Consider the following 13,231-nt stretch of genomic DNA (forward strand, 5'->3'; position numbering starts at 1 on the left):
AGAGCCTGGCAAGAGTGTCTGATTCCTCCTGTTTGTCTTAAGTCCATTTCAAGAAAAATTGTTACCTTTAAAAACTACCTAGAATGATCACTTTAGTGAGGAAAACAGCTCACCATGCACATGTTATCTTTGAGAGAACCTAGTGGCTGTCCAAAGTGTGTGTGTGTGTGTGTGTGTGTGTAATTAGTAATATTATTAAAGATCTATACAGAATATTTATTTTCGGTTTGAAAATATAATCAGGCATGAGAACAGACTTCTATCTTTGGTCAAATCTGTCATACTTCTGTTTTTACATACTTCCTCATTGTTAATCAAGAGTTGACAGAAGCATGAAAATTTTGTATAAGAGGTATGTGATTTTTTCATACAACAAGCGATATTTTTAAGACTGTAGATTTAAAAAAGGAAACAAGCTTATTAAACAAAATGTTTTCAGAGCAGAATTATTATTAGATTATCTGTTTTATTCTGAAATAAATAATTGAACATTTGCACACCGTTTCATTTTGTGATATATTTCCAATCATTTGTCAGCTTCATTCTGTGAAGCCAAAACAAAACCTTTGTTTGCATTTCTATCTGATTTACAAAAACGACTATTATTCTTGTATAGCTTTGTACAACACTTGATTTCTTTTTTAAACCAGGTAAAATCTCTTCCCACTGAAATAAATCTGAGGGATTGGTGTGATTGAGCGTCACAGCTCTTGCGAAACAGGAAGTCATGTGATAATGACTGATCCATTTTATTTAAGAATGACTTCAAATCTGAAAAAACTCTGCTCAAAAGCATCCATGTCACTGGCTCTTCTCTGCATGTGCATCTCGGTTTTCGAAGTGAGTACGTTTTCATTAACAAACTGCACCGTTTCTGGTAAACTGAATTCCATGCAGAACCTGAAAGTTCTTTGCTACAAGATGGGCTTCCGTACAGTTCCTTCACCCATACCCAGGAAGGTCAGATATCTAGACATCTCCTTCAACTTAATTTCAAACATCGGAGTTGAAGATTTCGAGGACCTGTGGAACTTGAGATATCTCAACCTATCTAACAGCAACGTCTCATGGATACAAGAAGGTACGGCTGAGCATTTTCCCAACTTGATCAACTTCAATCTGGCCAACAATAAGTTGAAAAGAGTGTCGGAGGGGCTACTGAATGGTCTGGTCAACCTGCAAGTGTTGCGTCTTGATGGAAATCGAATTGAAAGCATCGACATGTATGCTTTTGACAGTCTACAGAAAATTAAGGTGCTGAACCTTTCGAACAATAACCTTCGACAGATTGCAAACGTCAAACCGGTGCTTTTGTCAGCCGGGTTGGAGGAACTGTTCATCGGAAAAAACAACTTGGAAGTTTTTACCTCGTCCGACCTGTCAAGGACAGCCTTGTCACTGAAAAAAATCTTTTTCTCACACAATCCCTTGACCAAGTTCGAAATAAGTGAAAACATATTCCCACATCTAACATTTCTTGATATATCGCATTGTGGCCAAAACAGGAGAATGCTTTGGAATATTACAGATAAGGCTTTTTTGAATTCAGTAACAGCACTGAATTTGACCGCAGTGCAGATTCCTGAGGAGAGCATCACCACTGTGCTTCACAACACCTCCTGGGATTCCTTGAATAAACTCAGAATAAGTGAATTGAAATGGATAAAGGCAGAGACTCTTACACATTACGCATGCTTGCCTGGGCTCAAGGTGCTTCGTCTGCAGCGCAACAAAATCTCCAATGTGACAGCTCAAATGCTCGCTCCATGCTCGAACTTGACAGAGCTGGACTTTGGAGATAACGAAATATCTGAGATTTCTGCACTCAAAGAATTAACGCAGCTGAAAGTTCTCCACCTACAAATAAATAAACTGACCAAAGTCGAAAATACGTTCCGGGATCTTCCGATGCTTGAATTTTTAGACCTCAGTAGAAACAGGATTAGCACGCTAAACTGTTTAGATTTTGCCAATTTGACGCAATTGAATTCGCTGTATTTGTACAGCAACAAAATTTCCAAACTTCCTCCATGCATATTCAAAGATTTGAATAATCTGGAAAATTTAAGGCTGGGGTCAAATAAAATATTGACACTAGGCATGGCTTTTAAAAACAAACTTCCTTCTTTGAAGGTTTTGCAATTGACTTATAATAAGTTAAGCACAATTTGCAAAAAGAGCTTCAATGGTTTGTCTAATCTAAAAACCCTCGACCTTGGAGACAACCAGATCTTTGAGATTGAAGCATATGCATTTTCAGGACTGCAGAATCTAACTGAGTTAAAGCTTTCCTCAAATAGGATAACTGACAAAACTATAAGAGACCCAGCAGTGTTCTCGGGAATGCCTAATCTTAAATCACTAGAACTATACAGCAACGTAATTTCCTATGTTGAAGATGTGCTACAGATGCCCCCTTTTGGAAATTTAGGTTCACTGAAGATTTTGACAATTCATAGTCAAAGACGAGGGATTGAAAAAATGCCCTCAAACCTGCTTCAAGGTTTAACCTCACTGGAAATGTTTTACGGTGGAAGCATGAATCTGAATTATCTACATCCTGATACGTTCACATCCACTCCGAAACTCTGGTTTCTGGAACTCTCGAAGAACGCGTTCGCAGACGACGGATCCATAACCGCAGAGGTTTTCCATCCGATCCCAAAGCTATCCAAGCTTATCATCTCCAGATCTCAGATTCATTCTCTGAATTTCTTAATCAATGCAAACCTCACCAGGCTGTCAGTCTTGAGAGCGTCTGAGAATACCCTAGATGTTATCAACCAGACCTTGATCCAGTCTCTCCCTCGGCTAAAATTCTTTGACTTGAAGAAAAACACTTTTACTTGTGACTGCAACAATTGTTTTTTTATTAACTGGGCTCTGCAAAGTAACTACACTCAGGTTATTTACCTGAACACATATACCTGCAGCTACCCACTGTCACTGAGAAGCAAAAGTATTTTAGACCTTAATACAGAATCATGTAACGTGAACCTAGACTTCATCATGTTTCTGTGCAGCTTAATCGTTGTGATGCTTACCCTTCTGGTCTCATTTGTTTATCAGTTCTTGCACTGGCATGTTTTATATGCGTACTACTTATTCATCGCATTCCTGTACGACAGCAAAAAGAAACAGCAACATGGATTTACATACGATGCCTTCATTTCCTACAATGCCCAAGATGAACCTTGGGTTGTAAAAGAGCTGCTCCCTAATTTGGAAGATGAGCAGGGTTGGAGACTTTGTCTTCATCATAGGGACTTTGAGCCGGGAAGATCCATCATAGACAACATAATGGACGGAATATACAGCAGCCGTAAGACCATTTGCTTGATCACGTATAATTATTTAAAGAGCACTTGGTGTTCCAAAGAAATCCAGATGGCTAACTTCAGACTATTCGATGAGCAGAAAGATGTCCTAATCCTGATTTTCCTGGAGGACATTCCTACCCACCAGCTGTCTCCGTATTATCGGATACGTAAGCTGGTGAAGAAGAAGACTTATCTTAAAAGGCCTAAACGTGGAGAAGACACGAGGGTCTTCTGGCAGAAACTCAGAATGGCTTTAGAAACGAAAGAAGGTCCAGAAGAGGAGAAAGCTCTTCTCAGTGGACAAGAGGGATAACATTTTTGAAGAAACCTCTATAGTTCATAATTTATGCATTGTCTTTTTTTTTATGGTCCATGAATTAAATTTAACTTCATTGCTTTCCATTTTCAAACACTGTCTCATTGTTTTAGATATAAAGGAATGGTGATTAAAGCAGTGACAAAATACAGGAACCATGTCAGCAGCTCCTCTACATCTGACCTTTGCACCTAAAGTGGGCACAGTACGTGCTGACTTAGTACTCATTATTCAGAGTAGTGCTGAACGTCACGTTTCTGTGGCTTCTGTCTCCACTTTGTCCCCTTCTGTACCCCCAGCAGGAGTCCTGCCCTATGCATAGTAGACTGTTATGACCTCATACTCTTTATAGAGAACAGCCGAGGTGAGCTGTGAGCTTTTATGGAAAAATATCCGACAGCTGGGTTGGAGATGTAAAGCAGAATTACTCAAATACGTATAAATAATCCTGAAGACTTTTTCTTCTGATTGTACAGAAAACCCCATGTTACCCCATGTCCCATCTTACTTACCTCGATCCTGCCATGAGAAAAGCCACTGACGGTGATATAGCATTAGAAGAATAAACACACACACACACACACACACACACACACACACACACACACACACACACACACACACACACACACACATACACACAAGCACACTGAGTGTGCCCCTTACTGGTGACTGTGTGAATACCCATTGTGGTCTTAAACCAGTTTTTTTTTAATATGTAATGTATAAATTAATATGTAATGAATTAAAAAAGGAGAATTTATAAAAATAAAAAAAAACCTTAAATACAATTTAATGCATATTGTGAAATAATTGTAAAATGTACCTTCTCAAAAATCATTTGTAAAAAGAAAAAAAATAATCTTATTAAAGCTTTTCTATTACACACATCATTCGCTTGTCCTTGTGTCTAATGAACATACTACAATTGTTTCAGTGAAAATAAAACACTAAAATGTGTCATTTTCTATAAAAAATGATCAAAGTCATCATATTCAGTCCATATCCTTTTATACCCGCAGTGGGTGTTTTTTTTCCAGGTTACATTATTATTTTAATCACAGTCTGGAAAGGTCTGGGAAAAAAACGTATAATGACTTAATTTGCTCATTTCCTTGGAGTGACCGCTCAAGTGATTTTTCACACCGGTTGAGCAGAGAGCCGGGTCAGAGTCGCGGGAAATAGAATTAATGGGGTAAATCTAAAACAAACATCCCTCCCTACACTTCACACTTTCTCACAAATGGCCCCAGGCTGGAAATCCTGGGAAATCAAATCACTCCTGTAGGATGGGTAATGTACATATATACATTCTATATGGAAAAAAAAGTATTGGGACAACTGAATTTTCCAGCCAAATGTTCTTCTCCCCCAAACTGTTAGCAAACTGTCTTTGGAGCATCACATTTTTTCTTTAGTTGTACTAGGAGACCCAAACCCCTTCAAGCAATGCCCCTGTGCACAAAGCCAGTATTTACATATTACCTTTACACCCCTTTTCAGAGAAACTTGAGGGATAAGGACCTTGTTTAAGGGTCCAGCAGTGGCAGCTTGGTGGTACTGGAATATGAACTTGTGACCTTCAGATTCAGAGTCTAATGCCTTAACCGCTGAGCCACCGTCTTTACCGTATGGTGTACATGGTGGGGAGTGAAAGATCTCATGCTATAGAACTCTGACCTCAGCCCTACTGGACACCTTTGGGGTGAATGTGAATGCTGATCTCCACAAGCATCTTCCCAGAAGAGTGGAAGTTTTCCCAGAAGGGTGGAAGAAGAGTAAAGGTTTACTAAATGTGGAATGGGATGTTTAAAAAGGTATACATACTAATTTATGGTCAGGGATTCAGAAACATTATTCCATATAGTGTTTATATATATATACCGTATAGAAAATCATTCCCTGAGAGTCACTTTGTTTTTCCTTCTGATGTTCACTATATGCAAAAGGACTGACTAAAAAATAAACTGATCCACTGCAATAAAATAAACAAAATTTCAGTATACAGAACTCATCGTCTCGACAATGTTAAATTTGTACTACCACACAGTCTGACTGCTATTATTCTCTCCTGCATGAGCTCATGCTCCATCTCAGTCCATATTTCACCTTCAACCTGAAATTATTGGAACATTTTACACTATTTACACTGAGGTGACTGATGCAGCATTGGTTAAGTGAAAGGATTTTGCCGGAAACCCGTTGAAACCAGGTGTAGGTATACGTTCAGTAGTTCAGCAGACAACAAATCAGTGCAGGGGTTGCTCATTCTGGTGTTCACATTATGGACAGGAAATGCCTTGATGCTGCGTTGGGAGCTCGTTACCAGCGTTTATTACGCCACAGAGACAGTCCTCCAAATATCCGGCATCACTCTCATGTCATTTGAAACAACGATTCGGTGTTCTTTAGTGGTTTATTGTGGTCACAGAGCTCTTCCTAGTGGTTCTTTGGCTTTTAAAGTCATCAAGGCTATTGGGATAAGGCACTCTTGTCGCTTAGCTGCCGAGGAAGTAGCTAGTTTTCCCTCCTGTAGAACCTCACCAAGCCTGCAAAGGGCACTGAAGTAAGGAAAAGCATGTATTAGAACAATCTAGAGAATGTGTTGCATTAAAACATAATGAATCCAGAAATATTGGCATATATTTTTATTGCATTTAAAAATTTCTGTAAAGTTGCCTTGTGACAATATAGTTAATAGCACTACATTAAAAGCTCTGTAGAGCACAGGATAACCAGAAAATTAATAAATAAATAAAAATTTGACACATAGAATGATATTTACCATTTTAGACAGAAATGTGTGAAAAGTCAGTGTGGATATCAGAAAAACTTTTATAGTGGCATTTAATTTAGTGACTATTTTAGGTAAGCATAAATACGTCTCTACTTTACTTTACTTTACTTTACTTTACTTCCTTGGGTTCTGCCAGCATTGAACACAAACCCTCGCTGAAGTAAATGTACATACTAGTAAACACTTAAATCTGTCTTTCAGTGAGATTGTAACAGTAAAAGTGGTCGAATCAGAACCAATATTGTGCAACTGCTAGATCAGCATTCATTTACACTTACAAAATCAGAAGATTGTGAGTTCAAATCCTTTTGACAGCTCAGTTGTATCGTCTTTCATGTATTTAAGCAGATGATCCAGCTGTTTTGTTTCAGCTTATTTAGAAGTTTGGAGAGGTATGTTTTTTTAGCAGCGAGTGTATAAATAATTACCTGCTTGCTGGAACCCAGATGGGAGAGAGCACTGGTGTCCATGGAGGAGAAACGAGGAGGATGAGAGTACTGAGGAGGCTCCTGCTTGGACGGGTACACTTGGGAAGGCACCAAAAAAAAAACCGTGTCATTATCACCAGCATAATCATTATCACTGGGAATTCATAACCTTCATCAGCGTATTAGTGATTCAAGCTACTTGAGTGCAGTGTACGTACTGTGTGTGTAGGCCTGCTGCGAGGAGTGTGCAGTAGTTAATGGAGTGAGGCTGGGGCTGTGTGAAAACTGCATGGGCTGCAACGCTGTCAGGCCAGACACGCTGTTAATGATGGGTACGTTCTGAGATTGAGGAGCGCTCAGGCCTGTGGAGAGAAAGATAGTGTAAGATAGTAGAAAGATAGAAAGACAGTGTGCACTGTATTATTATGTAGCGTCTGAAAACTGTGCTCTTTTAAGTTTCCTTAAATCTTCTCCTGGATGGTTGTTGTTTTTGAAGATCGGACATTGTGAAGTGTTTTAAGCTAATTTTTGGATTATCATTTGAAGAAGTGTTTACTCCTTTTACGTGTTTAAGTGTTTACTCCAACAGCTCCAACAGCTATAAGCAAAGATTTTTTCAACAGCATATCTTCCATTAAAATGAAACAAACATCTTCTTTCAGAAAAATTTGCCACATCAGTGATTATACTTTTGTAAATACGAACCACACGCACAATCTGTTTATTATTAAACAGCTGACGGCTTGTGTTGAAAATTCAGACCAATCGGAGCCGAGAACGCAATTGTGACGTTCTATCCTGGTAAATAAATTGCTTAGAAGTATAGCAATAATAAAAACCTGTTAATATCAACTTGTGATTTAAGTCACGAGCGTAAATTATGCCATTTTTTTACTTTTTTTAGTTAGGCATGAAGAGAGTCATTTTTCAAAATAGCATGGTAACCTCATAGCCTAAAGAATACTCAGACAGTCTCAAGCAGGGATTTATTTCATGTTCTGGAGAGCACAAACTTGACACTTGAAAAAAAAAATCATGGTTAAAATATTTTTTGATTTTTATATTGTATTCAAAAAGCACAGTGGTACAGAAACAGAACATTTCTAGGCATTTGATAGAAAGTGCTGCAAATATCAAGGTTGACATGGGGTATTTCCCAAGTGTATATCCATGCATGTATATATAAAAATGTTTGCTGGACTTTTTTACCTATTTACCTTGCACAATACACTTCTATATTTGCACACTGTCATATGCACTGAGATGGTCTCTACTCACAACTGCATACCTGCACTTTTTACACAACAGAATATTCTTTGTATACTGTACATTATGGACGATAAGATTCACTGATTTGCATCGGTGCATCAGCATAAAAGTTAATGATGTGATACACTGATTTAAAAAAGTGTGCATCCGATACAAGTTGGCATTTGTATCATGATTTATCGTTCTTAACATTTGTGCATCAGTAAAAAAAAAAAAAAAAAAAAGATTTTTTTATATTTAATTTTACTTTACTTGAGGTGGGCAATAATTTGTGACCAATATATTATTAGTAGAATTCTGGTAAATAAACTTCTCAAGCATCTTTTCTGTTGCATGATTCTGGCGTATCGCAACACTATGGAGACCGAGGCGTGTCCTGACAGTCACATAGACTATAGGTTAACATGGCAGAGGTAGATCTGCATCTCCATAGAGACACAAAAGGATTTTTATTTAATCCTTCTTTTTTTTGCACTACAAAGGCGTGTTTGTGAAAGAGCCATGCGTTAGAGGTCAGAAGGCACTTCAGTAAATTGATTTGATGTCTGTCTGAACCATAGAAATAAAAGTTAACCATCTGTACCATATTGCTTTGAATCGCATTGTGTTGAATCTAATCGAAATCAGGTCATAATTTGTATACATGCATATAAAAAATTGCTATTGTACTTCTGGTTTAAGTCCTGTTTTGCCACAATTTGCATTTAGGTGGCTCTGTACTTTGCACAACAACATATGTATAGATTCTGCCATTAATAATGTCATTAAGGTTACCGAGCTGCTTCCTGTTGCTCTAGTAGAGATAGTTTAGTAGATTCTCAAATGAAATGAACAACTTATTATATCGCACAGACACCTTTCATCTCATCCCGATTATTTTATATACTTTGTCTTTAATCTACAGTGCAAAAGAATCTGTCTATTAATCGCTCGACAAAAGCCAAAGCTTATTTAGAAATAAAAAGATGAATAAACAATAATGAACAAGAGGTGAAATGGTGTAATACTGACTCTGAGCAGCGAGGGTCATGATGAGACTCTGAGCCTGCTGGTGATGATGAGACGACTGCGACAAACTGTGGATGTTAGTCAGAGTGCTCACAGGAGGCAGGACTCCACCCGAGGCTGAAATCTGAAAACAAACACACACACACACACATATATATATATATATATACATAATGAACAAATTAAATACATATAAAGCAAGAATAATGCTTGGGTTCTCAACAAACGGTGTATGTATCTTCAAGCGCAGGGCTTATGTGCATAGTTGAGGAAGTAGGAGCTAAGCAGTGAGTCATGTTTATTACAGGGACCATACAACAGCCATAAAGCTGAGTAATGATATTATGGCATTATAGTCTCTGCCCACGCATTTTGTTCTATTCTCAGTATTACAGTTTAACCTGCGGTGCATTAAATGAGACGCATGGCATTGTCTAAGAAATAAAATTGACTGATCATATGATTGTGCTTGTCAGTCATATACATATGAAAAAACACCTGAGTTAATATATCGCGTTACAGCACGGCTCGCAAGCCTAATCATTTGCTAGATGTGGGTGTGGTTCACTGGCGTGGCTTATACATACTTTTTTTTTTTTTACCTCTTTTACTGCTTTTACTGCATACTTGCATTTTATGTAGTAAAACTTAAGTATGAATAGTGATGTCACAGATTTAGACCAATCACAAGTGTTATTAGTCAGCTTGCAGCGTCTGAGGCTAAGAACCAGCTATTGAAACGTGTATATTTGTAGTTACTACATTATTTACATGAAAAAGTGGTGGCTCACTGGTCAAGATGTGGGATTTTTTCAGTTCAAATTTCACCACTACTAAGCGACCACTGCTGGGCCCCTGAGCAAGGACCTTAACTCTTAACTGCTCAGTTGTATGAATGAGATAATAGTCGCTCTGGATAAGGGCGTCTTCCAGATTCTGTAAATTTCAATGTAAATATTATTCCATTAACACTCTACTGTTACATCTGTTACCTATGACTTTTTACGATTCACTGTGGACATCGAATTGAGTTTTGTTACAAAATAACTGCAAACAATATGCCATTGTTTTTGTTTTATTTTTAGGGAGGGACAAGTTACAATAATAACAGGTTCATTTGAAAGGCCTAAACGAAGGTTTTTCTGCAGGCGAGCTCACGCTGAGTTTAAATTATATAGTACATGACTCCAAAAAAATTCCTCTTACCTATTTTTTTCCTGATCAGCTGGATAAACCTGAGTGGAGACCTGAGTGTATTTTGGCGTTTGAATTATAAAACTATATTCACCATCTTGGCTTCAGGGGACAACAGGCTGTGGCAGGGGTCCAGGCAAGGCGGAGACACTTGCTGTAACATGGACTGGCTGTTTCCATGGTGAACGATCCCCGTTGAGGAAGTGACATCACTGGATCCCTGATGGCTGTATCTAAATTCTACATTAAGAGAGGAAAAGTCAGTTGCTGTACTGAGACGAAAACAAAAATAGGAGTCAACAAGAATACGGCAAAGTCTCCACACACAGACTCATGATCTAATGTACTTGACCTTTTGCTTGTGGCATGCCTTACTATCAGCTAATCAATCAGAGTCAGCACTAAACAAACACACCGCTGTGTCCGTTCCAACGTTCCACCTACTTTCAGTTTCTTTCTGTTCTTTCATATAAACGTTCTCTCATTCTCAATTTCATTTCTCAGAGAAACGTTACTTCCGTTTCTCTGATCAGTTGGCCATGCAAAACATGCGATCTAAAAAACTGCTGAATGCACAGTGTGAATAAATACTGATCCCTCTGACTTACACACTTCTGACGTAACAAACAATCCAACTGCACACATTAAACAAAATTCGCCATATATCAGAGCTGTAGAGTCTGAATGCTGAGAGTTGAACTGTGTGTGTGTGTGTGTGTGTGTGTGTGTGTGTGTTGACTCGTATCAGCCAAGCCCTGATTCCCGAGTTAACCGAAGTCTGACCCCAAGCATGAGGCAAGACTTTTATGTGTTCCGCACTTAAAGGTGCATAAAGGTGTGGCTTTGTGTGTTAACAAAGAGAGGAATTTTTTAAAGAATACACACTGATACACATGCGCCATTCAGTCAGCTCTTAGGCTCGTCTTTCCTTCCCCTTTTCACATTTTTAAGTTTACCCTGCGTTAGGTCATGCATTCGGCTCGAGAATTATTTGCACCCTTGACAAGGGTAAAAATGTCTTGGTGGTTCATGGACTCACACTGAAAAACCTTCACCAGGTGAACTTGCTGTGTGAAGTTGACCCAGAGGGGAAGAATTAATGTCACAGTGTGTGTGTGTGTGTGTGTGTGTGTGTGTGTGTGTGTGTGTGTGTGTGTGTGTGCGCGTGTGTGTGTGTGTGTGTGTGTGTGTGTGTGTGTTCAAAATCATACATATACTCCTAGGGTTTATACAGTGTATATATGTAGAGATATTCTTTCTAAGGATGCAAAAAATTCTAGAAAATCTGGAGCTGAGTAAATATTCAACCGATGTGTTGTTGAATATTACATGTCAAATACATGTGTGTTTGAGTTCAAATGCCATAGGGAGGATGCCATATTCCTGAATTAAATTCCAGCTGTTTGGTGTAATATAATAATAAGAATATGAAATCTCACCCTTCTTGAAACTCACTATAATATTCAACCAAGGTGAAAAGATACAATTTATTATTTAAAAAAATGTGTATTTTGCATCATTTTTATTAAAATCATGGTATTATGAATGTCCTGTTTGTGCGCTCTGCTTTTACAACAAGCTGACCGTGTTGGTGAACCTTACTGGTATCTGGGCTGCTGTGGTGGTGCTGACTGTGTGTCGGGGGCAGTAAAGGGTTCAAGCTGTGAACGGGATACGTGTCCATAGCCAGCTTCTGTCGAAAAGCCTCTTCTTTGCGCCGGTTAGCGAACCAGTTATAGACACGGACTTCTGTGACCAGGTTCGAGCCGAGACCGTGAGCTTTAGAGGGGGACACACCTCTCTGTACACACTCAGCCCTGAGTAGAGAAAACAAACCATCAAATCTCAACAGCATCTTAATACCTAATTTCCATCGTTTTTATTAATTTAATTCTTTCGATCAAAGCTAGATCTTTCAAACTGAAAAATTACCTACCTACATATCATGCAATTACATCCTCTTGGACACTTCAAATATATTTGACACGAAACAGATTCGTACCTGTTGCATTCCTCCACCAGCGCTTCTCTCTCCTCTTTACTCGGGTTCTTTTGTCTATCGTAGGCCTTGTACAAGATCTCCTGAGACGCCGGGCCCCATTTGAAGCGGTTCCGCCTCAGTCTTTTTGAGCACGACGCGCCTTCGTCTGCGACCGTCCCAGACGCAGAGCTGGTGTTCTGCCCACTGTGGTGGAATTCGGGGAAAAAAAACAGGACCTGATCCTGACTGCTTGAGTCACTGGATCCCTGAACACGGTCAAATTCTGTGAAAATAAGTAAATAAGATATCATATGGTAGAAAAAAATAAAACAGCACATTCTAGTATATACACATTATGAATATATACACATTAATATGTATATGTACATATATTTATAAATAAATATAATAATTATATATATATATATATCACATATAATAATAATAATAATGACTGACTTACGCCGGTCTATCTCTCGCTGTTTCTGGACGTACCAGGCATACAGCGAGGCTCGTTTAGTCGTTTTCATGGGTGTTCCTTTGTTCAGGTGCTGCGAGAGGTGAGACTGATTTAGTCCTGTCACGTCCACCACCTCACGCTGAGGAATGTTGTGCTGCTGCATGTAGCTTTTAATAGTGCGAGCTGAACGCCACGGATCCTCACTGCCATCAAACACAGAGCACAAGATATCAGTCATAAACGATACACTACTGCTACTAATAATAATAATAATATTACATTGATTATAATGTGTGATAACAATTTTTATAATTCGTAATAGAAGTATTTTCAGAGCACATTATTGCAAACAAGTGTCTACATAATTATTACAAATTTGTTTGTGTTAATGTAAAAAAATATGATACAGTACCCATAGTCTATCAGAGGATAAAAGATGTTTTACACAATGGCTGGTG

At 38.5% G+C, this 13,231-nt stretch overlaps 2 protein-coding genes across 2 annotated transcripts in view; one reads left to right on the top strand and one right to left on the bottom strand.

Moving 5' to 3' along the window:
- tlr22 (toll-like receptor 22) lies at positions 1-4,529 on the top strand. Its single transcript, XM_083563775.1, has one exon. It carries the CDS (start codon positions 736-738, stop codon positions 3,631-3,633), a length of 2,898 nt encoding a protein of 965 aa, XP_083419901.1. The 5' UTR covers positions 1-735; the 3' UTR covers positions 3,634-4,529.
- hnf1bb (HNF1 homeobox Bb) overlaps positions 4,396-13,231 on the bottom strand; it is a 13,791-nt gene continuing 4,955 nt past the window's right edge. The window contains exons 2-9 of the mRNA XM_083563776.1: positions 12,777-12,976; positions 12,335-12,596; positions 11,935-12,149; positions 10,427-10,572; positions 9,142-9,262; positions 7,080-7,223; positions 6,862-6,959; positions 4,396-6,197 (exon numbers count right to left, since the gene is read on the bottom strand). Coding sequence (XP_083419902.1) covers positions 6,177-6,197; positions 6,862-6,959; positions 7,080-7,223; positions 9,142-9,262; positions 10,427-10,572; positions 11,935-12,149; positions 12,335-12,596; positions 12,777-12,976 — 1,207 coding nt within the window. The 3' untranslated portion in view covers positions 4,396-6,176. The remainder of the gene's footprint in view (positions 6,198-6,861; positions 6,960-7,079; positions 7,224-9,141; positions 9,263-10,426; positions 10,573-11,934; positions 12,150-12,334; positions 12,597-12,776; positions 12,977-13,231) is intronic.

Source organism: Silurus aristotelis (assembly GCF_946808225.1).
Source record: "Silurus aristotelis genome assembly, chromosome: 16".
In the NCBI taxonomy this organism is placed as follows: Eukaryota; Metazoa; Chordata; class Actinopteri; order Siluriformes; family Siluridae; genus Silurus; species Silurus aristotelis.

Excerpts from the sequence above, each read along its gene's own strand:
- tlr22 (XM_083563775.1), top strand. The coding sequence starts at position 736 with ATGACTGATCCATTTTATTTAAGAATGACTTCAAATCTGAAAAAACTC.